This window comes from Eucyclogobius newberryi, unplaced genomic scaffold (assembly GCF_026437365.1).
Source record: "Eucyclogobius newberryi isolate DKJ021-1_F unplaced genomic scaffold, fEucNew1.0.hap1 SCAF_13, whole genome shotgun sequence".
NCBI classification, from domain to species: Eukaryota; Metazoa; Chordata; class Actinopteri; order Gobiiformes; family Gobiidae; genus Eucyclogobius; species Eucyclogobius newberryi.
The window spans coordinates 5,668,748-5,678,406 of NW_027315757.1; the positions used below are offsets into that span (position 1 = coordinate 5,668,748).

General features: G+C 48.6%; 1 protein-coding gene across 1 annotated transcript; it reads right to left on the reverse strand.

The window, feature by feature from the left end:
* Window positions 1–1,046: 1,046 nt before the first annotated feature.
* praf2 (PRA1 domain family, member 2) lies at window positions 1,047–5,519 on the reverse strand. Its single transcript, XM_072442094.1, has 3 exons — window positions 5,316–5,519; window positions 3,187–3,404; window positions 1,047–1,330 (listed from the first exon to the last, which is right to left on the reverse strand). The coding sequence occupies exons 1-3, from the start codon at window positions 5,492–5,494 to the stop codon at window positions 1,191–1,193; spliced, it is 537 nt and encodes a 178-aa protein (XP_072298195.1). The 5' UTR covers window positions 5,495–5,519; the 3' UTR covers window positions 1,047–1,190.
* Window positions 5,520–9,659: the final 4,140 nt, after the last annotated feature.

Consider the following 9,659-nt stretch of genomic DNA (forward strand, 5'->3'; position numbering starts at 1 on the left):
TTTGTCAGACAGCAACCTTAACCCATGTGCGTAAGTTTAGGCAAACACATATGGACGTGCACGGAGGCCTTTTCTGTCCATTAGTCTGAGCTTGGATGTGGAACACCAGAGCTGTACATGAGCTGACCACTGGGGACAGTAGTGAACCAGCACATCAGTGGAAGCTCATCTTTTTCTGTCACATGACCTTGTTTTCTTGGCTCTTTTCTTACAAATGTGATCTAAAAACGTCCAGAGGTGCCTTCGTGTTTTGTTTTTTAGTTGCTCTTGTTCCTCCCTTCAGGTTAATCCTCTAACTGTCGTGGAGTGCCCTCTGCTGATTATTTATAAGACAAGACAAGACATTAGAAACAATTGGAAGTAAAAATGTACTGACTGTAATTACACTTAGAATGCATGGGGTTTTGTACAAATAAAAATTGAGCATAAATGTGCCTTTATTCTTAAAAATAAAAACATTCCAGATGATAGTTTTTGACATTTTTTTTCACGATGTCACCGTCTTGGTTATAACAGGTCTTTTCGTATGTGTTTTGACTTAATTTGACTTAACGATTCTCAAACATAACACAATTAATAGTTTTATTGTTGACTCATCATCATTTGTCATTAATCGTTCCACTGGAAACAGGTTCAGCTTTGATTTGAGTTCTTTTTTTTAAATTTAGAGCGCAGGCTACACAGGGCTGTGCAAATAATGAAGTCATTTCAATCGTCAAAGCCTACGAAGCATCGAGAGGTCTACAGCCATGTGGTTTATGTTTATGAAATTCATATTGATAGACATTCTTATACTTTTGGATGGCTGCGTCTGAATCTGGCTGAATGCCTCCAGACGTCTGTACTCTTGTCTGGATACAAATCTCTGACCTGGACGCGCATTTGGACATGACAACTACTCTGTGGAAGCCTCTGATTATTTTCCCAAATATTTCACTTTTCCAACTCTTGCATTTGATGCTTGGGATGCGGCCAAACACAAAACTACAGAAAATACATCTGAAACTTTGCATTTGAACTCAACACCTTGGTCTGAACGCATAATTGAAATAAAAATTGTGATGGCTCCATATGAGTATAATCCCCCACCACATGCCCTCTCGTGAAACCTCTGGAGTGACTTTTACTGACCAGGTGGTGTTTTCTGTGCCCGATGCTCGTTTGTGTCGGCCCTTGTGCACCAGTTCACCCTAGGAGCCGGCCTCCTGCTCCTGGCCCAGAGCCTCCAGCAGCAGACCCATGGGGGTCCTCTTCAGGCCGATGCTCTCCAGCTTGTTCTCCAGCTTGTTCTTCAGATTCCTCAGGCGAACTGAGGCATGGACCAGGCTCACTGAGGAGGACAAGACAGTACGCTACAATTGTTGTTGTTGTTGTTGTTTTATGGCGGTTGGCATCCGAGTGTTGCATTACCGCCAATTGTTATGGCGAGGAACCTTTAAAACGCTTCGCCATCAGAATGTGGAAGGTTCTAGAAAGGAGGCGTCTGGAAGCAAAGTGAAGTAGACTGTTTTACATTTAAAAACATTAACTGACACCAGACCTAAATGCTAATAGTTTTAAATCTGTCTAACAAAAGTAAGCAACAATGTTGAATTTACAGAGTAGAAATTAGTTTGAGATTCAATAACAAAGGATGGAAAAATACATATTTCTAGCCTCAAAATTTTATTTGTGCCTAACAAAAATTATAATTAGTCGTAAAGTCTGTAATGAAAAACTATTGTGGCCTCAGCATTTCTGAGTATTTGTCTAGTAAAACCTAAAAGAGTGTCATAATCTCACATTAAATAAATGTTACATGATATCACTCGTGTATCTGAGTGCTTTTACTTTGACAAACTGTGTCTGAGGTTAATCCCAGTTTCTCCAGTGAAATGTTCCACTTTCTTTCTCAATTCTGAAATTTAGACTGTTTTGTTTAGAACCGTTTTAAAGGCTCTGTAGTATGCAGTGAGTGTACAGCTGAGTGTCAGATCGGTGACATGAAAAATAAAGATTCAGATAGGTAGACATAATTATCAAAATATCAATTAAACAAGCAAAGTAAATGCGTTTGAATGAGCTTTATTTATCTTTTTTGACGACAGATTACAATACATTACAATACAATAAGCACGTATAGATCCGTCCTCAAACTAAAAGAGTGGATTAGCAAGAGCAGCGACGCACAACAACAGAACGCACTTGTTTTAGTTCTGTAGTTTCTATGAAACAAACTCACCAGAGCGCTGTTACCTACATTTACTCCTCAGAAACAAAATAGTGATTACTGAAAGTTTATTTCTCTTTGGCGTGAAACTCCCAGTCACTAGTGACACAGTGCATGTGCTCACAACACACCGAGCTCTGGGATTGTGGATGAGACCAAACCAAAACATGTAACTTGTACTAGATTGCTGGTACATGAGTGCAGAAAACTAACGCCGCATGTTCCTCGTTACTTTAAAAGTAATTTAAACACTCTAACGCTTTACCCCCAACTCTGCTCACAAAACACTCACTTAACAATTTCCCAGATTTGTGAGGTCAAAGGTAGACAGGGCCGGCCCCAGCACATTTGGTGCCCTAGGTGAGCTAGAATACGTCACACACTGCTTTCGATTTTTCGATTTTCTCCTTTTGTTAGATTTATTTGTCAATTCCAAAATAGTGTTTGGATACATAGAAGGGGGCGCAAAAAACTCCGCCAAGCAAAAAAATTAAATAAATAAATAAATATGCCGCCCCAGGCACCCGCCTATCCGGCCTAGTGTAGAGATCCAAAGGTCTCCTGCTCTTTTTAAGTCCATAAATTATCACCAGACTCATTCTGATCATTAGTGACTCAAATCATGCTCATTACAACTGCAACTGTATGCCTACATTAGCATGTCGGGGGAAGCTAGCTTTTGTTAGGTTCCCACTGATAGTTCCCTCTACTGCCAATAGATGGAGTACTAACACCAAATACCGATGAGGGAATGCCCGGTTTATAAATACATTTTCTACAAAATACATGTTCTAAAACATGAGATGCCAAAACAAAGCGTGTTTAAAGGACAATAACTATCTAAACAATCCTGGATGTGTGTCCTTTAAACCTTCATCTTTGTAACCTCCTTTTCAAAACACATCCAACGCCGGAATAGAGCATTTCTCAAAATGTATTGGTTGGTTGACATAAAAGCTTATGCAAAGAGGTCTTACTGAGAATGGGCGTGGCAATCCCAAGCAGGAACACAGCCGCACTCCCCACCACGGTCAGCAGGAGGCAGCACAGCAGCAGGACGGCTAACACACAGACTGCCGGGTGGTTCCTACGGAAACGCCTCACAGGGCCCTGGTTCTCCGCGGCCCAGACAAAGCCCAGGAAGGCCAGGCTGACCACTACTGCCCCCATGTAGAGCTGCAGCGGACGCACGAACCTGTCAAACACGACACAGGGCTGGACGTCAAACTGCAGTGTGAGTAATCATACACATGGAGCGCTACAGCATTACTCCAGACTCATTCCAACTGTCTGTGTGCAGAGAGTCATCAGGTTTGAGCCAAAGCAAAAATCATCAACTGAGCAAACGTTTTAAGCGTGTAGACTTTTGACCACTCATCCAAGTAGAAACATTGTGATATTGCGGAGAGGCGTCCTGCAGAGATTATCCTTACTGTCCACAGCAATGATTCCCAAAGTGAGGGTTGCGAGGCATAAACTGGGGGTAAAATTATGACGTGTATATAGTCTATTAAAAAAATGTATTGGTCAAATACAATATTAATAAACATATTTTAATATAAAATACTGAACATGATTTTACACATTTTGCTCCTGAAATCCTTACTAGGATATTTTGCAGTTGGGGTAGCAGTACACATTGGCTGCTCTTGAACTGGAGCAAAGGCTCATGGTCAATGTAGTTCCTTGACTTTGTCACACCAAGATGTACTTATATTATATCATATTGTATCACATTATTATTACACTCCTGATTTTCAAGACACACTCTAACCAGGCTTATAGGCCTAGAAAATCCCGGAGACTCAGAATGTGCACACTGCAGAGAAGTGCCCCAGATGAGATTTTGGAGATCTTTTGTCCTTTCACATTCCTGTGTAAACAGATCCTGGTTCTTCAGTGGTTCTATTGTGAGACAAGACCAAAGGAGGTCACATCACAATACTGGGTTTGCCTCCGGAGCCACCACAGGGAATGGTTCTCCTCTTCACTCAGCGGTTATTAGCATAGTCATTCAAGACTAAAATTAAACTTTAGGGGTGTTCGCACTGTAGGGATCCTTTTCAGTTCTTGGTACTTTTTTTCAGTTCTTGGTACTTTTTAAGTAGAAACTATAGGGACTGGGCCCACAGTTTGGGGACTTTTTAGCTCCTGGTCTGAGTCAGGTTCTTTCTAGTCAGACCAGGAGCCTTTAGGTGACACTAGTGCATGTACAACACAAATGTCGTTATTTCAATACAGAGATTATAATAAATCATTTGTTTGAGTTGATGTGTGCATCATCGTTTTGTGTGCTTGGGTTACAGTGCTCAATAGATGTCCATACTCATTTAAATATGTAAATGCTCTACACTATACAGATACTCTTTTGAAAGACATTTATACTTGAGATGCACGGAGTACAGCAGAAAACGGTGGCAGTGTTTAAAGTCTGTGTGGGTCACGTGGCAGCAGACAGTAGAAATCAGAGCTAGTAATATGAATTACAGAAATATGAAATATGAAATCCTGCTCATTTCCACACGGACCGTCCACGTAGTTGACCATTCAGTCATTGTTGCTGTGTGAACACCACACACCAACACTTCAGACACAGTTTTGGGGTCAAACAAACTCAACACTAGATCTGCTTTATTAGATTTGTGTGAAAAATAAAATACAACCAGAACCAAACTAGGACTAGACAATACCAACTGGGCCTGTACCAGGACTATCTCAGAATTAAACTCGGACTAAACAGGACCTTACCCAGAAGTATTCGGTCTAAACCAGTAAACAAGAGAAAATATAAAATGGGCCAGATTTGGCCCGTGGGCCTTTTTTGAATAGGCCAAATTAAGGACTGGGGGATTATAGAGACTTTGTTGTTACTGTTCGGTGTGAAAACGTGTTGGATGTCACTGGTTTCAGAATTTGGACTGTAATTTAAAACTGAATATAATAAGATATTTTGAATGGAGGAAAGTGGTCAAATGGTTGTCCATAACACGAACACGAAAGTCACCAAACCGTCAAACTTTTTGGAGCACCCTGCTCCCATCCGCAGCATCGCGGAAGATGCCCACGTCCACACCCCACACTCTGACTCTGACTGACTCTGACTCACCCCACGAGCAGCAGGACGCCCAGCGCGCACGCCAGGTAGTTGCTCTGGTAATACAGCAGGTTGTTGATGGCGCGGTTGTTCCAGCAGTACACGTCCCGCACGTTGGGAAGCGTGTACCGAGCCGAGCCGAGTACGAAGTCCTCCAGAGTCCGCAGGGGTGGCGGCCGCACGCCTGCCATCTTTGCGTACGCCTGAAAACTCACTATCCCACAATGCACCGCGACAGGCAGAGCGGAAAAGGCGTGGCGTTCATCTGTGTGGAGGCGGCGCGGACACGGAAGTCAAGTAAGCGCTCGTGAGAAAATAATGTGACATTATTATTTACTACACTGATGATAATTATGTGTAGCCTAATAATATGACAAAAGAAAACATATTTAAAATTGGAACACGTTATAGAAGTACAAGTACAACATGCACAGTCAATAGTCTAAAATGGTTAGTCCAGAGCTTTAAAAATCTTTTCTGGCGTGCCCCCCTTGGGAGATAGTAAAGTAGTAAGGAGATAGTAAAGGCTATGCAGTAAAAGAAAAAATGGGATCAAAGCAGGTTCAAAAGTTAGATTCTAACAGCATAGAGGACGGACAGAGGACGACAGAGGAGAGACTAAAGGACAGAGCACATTATTGCGCATAGAGAAAACAAAGCCGTGACTCGTTCTAAACCCGTGTGTGTGTGTGTGTGTGTGTGCGTGCGTGTGTGTGTGTGTGTGCGTGTGTGAGGGGCACAGAGGCAGACGTGTGTGTGTGAGGGGCACAGAGGCAGACGTGTGTGTGTGAGGGGCACAGAGGCAGACGTGTGTGTGTGTGAGGGGCACAGAGGCAGACGTGTGTGTGTGAGGGGCACAGAGGCAGACGTGTGTGTGTGAGGGGCACAGAGGCAGACGTGTGTGTGTGAGGGGCACAGAGGCAGACGTGTGTGTGTGAGGGGCACAGAGGCAGACGTGTGTGTGTGAGGGGCACAGAGGCAGACGTGTGTGTGTGAGGGGCACAGAGGCAGGTGTGTGTGTGAGGGGCACAGAGGCAGACGTGTGTGTGTGAGGGGCACAGAGGCAGGTGTGTGTGTGTGAGGGGCACAGAGGCAGATGTGTGTGAGGGGCACAGAGGCAGGTGTGTGTGTGAGGGGCACAGAGGCAAACGTGTGTGTGTGAGGGGCACAGAGGCAGACGTGTGTGTGTGAGGGGCACAGAGGCAGACGTGTGTGTGTGGGGGGCACAGAGGCAGACGTGTGTGTGTGAGGGGCACAGAGGCAGATGTGTGTGAGGGGCACAGAGGCAGATGTGTGTGTGTGAGGGGCACAGAGGCAGACGTGTGTGTGTGAGGGGCACAGAGGCAGGTGTGTGTGTGTGAGGGGCACAGAGGCAGACGTGTGTGTGTGTGAGGGGCACAGAGGCAGACGTGTGTGTGGGGGGCACAGAGGCAGACGTGTGTGTGTGAGGGGCACAGAGGCAGATGTGTGTGAGGGGCACAGAGGCAGACGTGTGTGTGTGAGGGGCACAGAGGCAGATGTGTGTGAGGGGCACAGAGGCAGATGTGTGTGAGGGGCACAGAGGCAGACGTGTGTGTGTGAGGGGCACAGAGGCAGACGTGTGTGTGGGGGGCACAGAGGCAGACGTGTGTGTGTGAGGGGCACAGAGGCAGATGTGTGTGAGGGGCACAGAGGCAGATGTGTGTGAGGGGCACAGAGGCAGGTGTGTGTGAGGGGCACAGAGGCAGATGTGTGTGAGGGGCACAGAGGCAGACGTGTGTGTGTGAGGGGCACAGAGGCAGACGTGTGTGTGTGAGGGGCACAGAGGCAGACGTGTGTGTGTGTGAGGGGCACAGAGGCAGACGTGTGTGTGTGAGGGGCACAGAGGCAGACGTGTGTGTGTGAGGGGCACAGAGAAAGACGTGTGTGTGTGAGGGGCACAGAGGCAGACGTGTGTGTGTGTGAGGGGCACAGAGGCAGGCGTGTGTGTGAGGGGCACAGAGGCAGACGTGTGTGTGTGAGGGGCACAGAGGCAGACGTGTGTGTGTGAGGGGCACAGAGGCAGACGTGTGTGTGAGGGGCACAGAGGCAGATGTGTGTGTGAGGGGCACAGAGGCAGATGTGTGTGTGAGGGGCACAGAGGCAGGACATGTGTGTGAGGGGCACAGAGGCAGGTGTGTGTGTGTGAGGGGCACAGAGGCAGACGTGTGTGTGTGAGGGGCACAGAGGCAGACGTGTGTGTGTGAGGGGCACAGAGGCAGACGTGTGTGTGTGAGGGGCACAGAGGCAGATGTGTGTGAGGGGCACAGAGGCAGGTGTGTGTGTGTGAGGGGCACAGAGGCAGATGTGTGTGAGGGGCACAGAGGCAGACGTGTGTGTGTGAGGGGCACAGAGGCAGACGTGTGTGTGTGAGGGGCACAGAGGCAGGTGTGTGTGTGAGGGGCACAGAGGCAGACGTGTGTGTGTGAGGGGCACAGAGGCAGGTGTGTGTGTGAGGGGCACAGAGGCAGACGTGTGTGTGTGAGGGGCACAGAGGCAGATGTGTGTGAGGGGCACAGAGGCAGGTGTGTGTGTGAGGGGCACAGAGGCAGACGTGTGTGTGTGAGGGGCACAGAGGCAGACGTGTGTGTGTGAGGGGCACAGAGGCAGACGTGTGTGTGTGGGGGGCACAGAGGCAGACGTGTGTGTGTGAGGGGCACAGAGGCAGATGTGTGTGAGGGGCACAGAGGCAGGTGTGTGTGTGTGAGGGGCACAGAGGCAGACGTGTGTGTGTGAGGGGCACAGAGGCAGGTGTGTGTGTGTGAGGGGCACAGAGGCAGACGTGTGTGTGTGAGGGGCACAGAGGCAGACGTGTGTGTGGGGGGCACAGAGGCAGACGTGTGTGTGTGAGGGGCACAGAGGCAGATGTGTGTGAGGGGCACAGAGGCAGGTGTGTGTGAGGGGCACAGAGGCAGATGTGTGTGAGGGGCACAGAGGCAGATGTGTGTGAGGGGCACAGAGGCAGACGTGTGTGTGTGAGGGGCACAGAGGCAGACGTGTGTGTGGGGGGCACAGAGGCAGACGTGTGTGTGTGAGGGGCACAGAGGCAGATGTGTGTGAGGGGCACAGAGGCAGATGTGTGTGAGGGGCACAGAGGCAGGTGTGTGTGAGGGGCACAGAGGCAGATGTGTGTGAGGGGCACAGAGGCAGACGTGTGTGTGTGAGGGGCACAGAGGCAGACGTGTGTGTGTGAGGGGCACAGAGGCAGACGTGTGTGTGTGTGAGGGGCACAGAGGCAGACGTGTGTGTGTGAGGGGCACAGAGGCAGACGTGTGTGTGTGAGGGGCACAGAGAAAGACGTGTGTGTGTGAGGGGCACAGAGGCAGACGTGTGTGTGTGTGAGGGGCACAGAGGCAGGCGTGTGTGTGAGGGGCACAGAGGCAGACGTGTGTGTGTGAGGGGCACAGAGGCAGACGTGTGTGTGTGAGGGGCACAGAGGCAGACGTGTGTGTGAGGGGCACAGAGGCAGATGTGTGTGTGAGGGGCACAGAGGCAGATGTGTGTGTGAGGGGCACAGAGGCAGGACATGTGTGTGAGGGGCACAGAGGCAGGTGTGTGTGTGTGAGGGGCACAGAGGCAGACGTGTGTGTGTGAGGGGCACAGAGGCAGACGTGTGTGTGTGAGGGGCACAGAGGCAGACGTGTGTGTGTGAGGGGCACAGAGGCAGATGTGTGTGAGGGGCACAGAGGCAGGTGTGTGTGTGTGAGGGGCACAGAGGCAGATGTGTGTGAGGGGCACAGAGGCAGGTGTGTGTGTGTGAGGGGCACAGAGGCAGATGTGTGTGAGGGGCACAGAGGCAGATGTGTGTGAGGGGCACAGAGGCAGATGTGTGTGAGGGGCACAGAGGCAGGTGTGTGTGTGTGAGGGGCACAGAGGCAGATGTGTGTGAGGGGCACAGAGGCAGATGTGTGTGAGGGGCACAGAGGCAGACTGGCCCACTCCTCCACAGCTCTCTATTTAGAGATTAACCCTGTGTTGGCACGGCATTTTTCTGTTGCTCAAAACACATCTGTCACGCATAATTTCCTCAAATGTCTCGCATCCCCCTTGGCACGGCTCTGCCCCCCCCAAATGGGCGCGGCCCTCACTTTGAGAAGCTCTGGCTTAGTCTACACAGAACAACTAGGCTGATTATGATAAATGTACCTGATTTACAAAATATAAGGCATAATCTCTCAATAGCAAAATAATGTTAAATTAAACTAAATCAGGGGGCGTCCTACACCTTACAGATATTACTACTCGCCTGGACTGTTCCACTGTATGGCATTATACATAGCTATCTTGCATCTATGTATGTAATGTTTGTAAGCAGCTGGCCTAATAAAGTTTCTATCT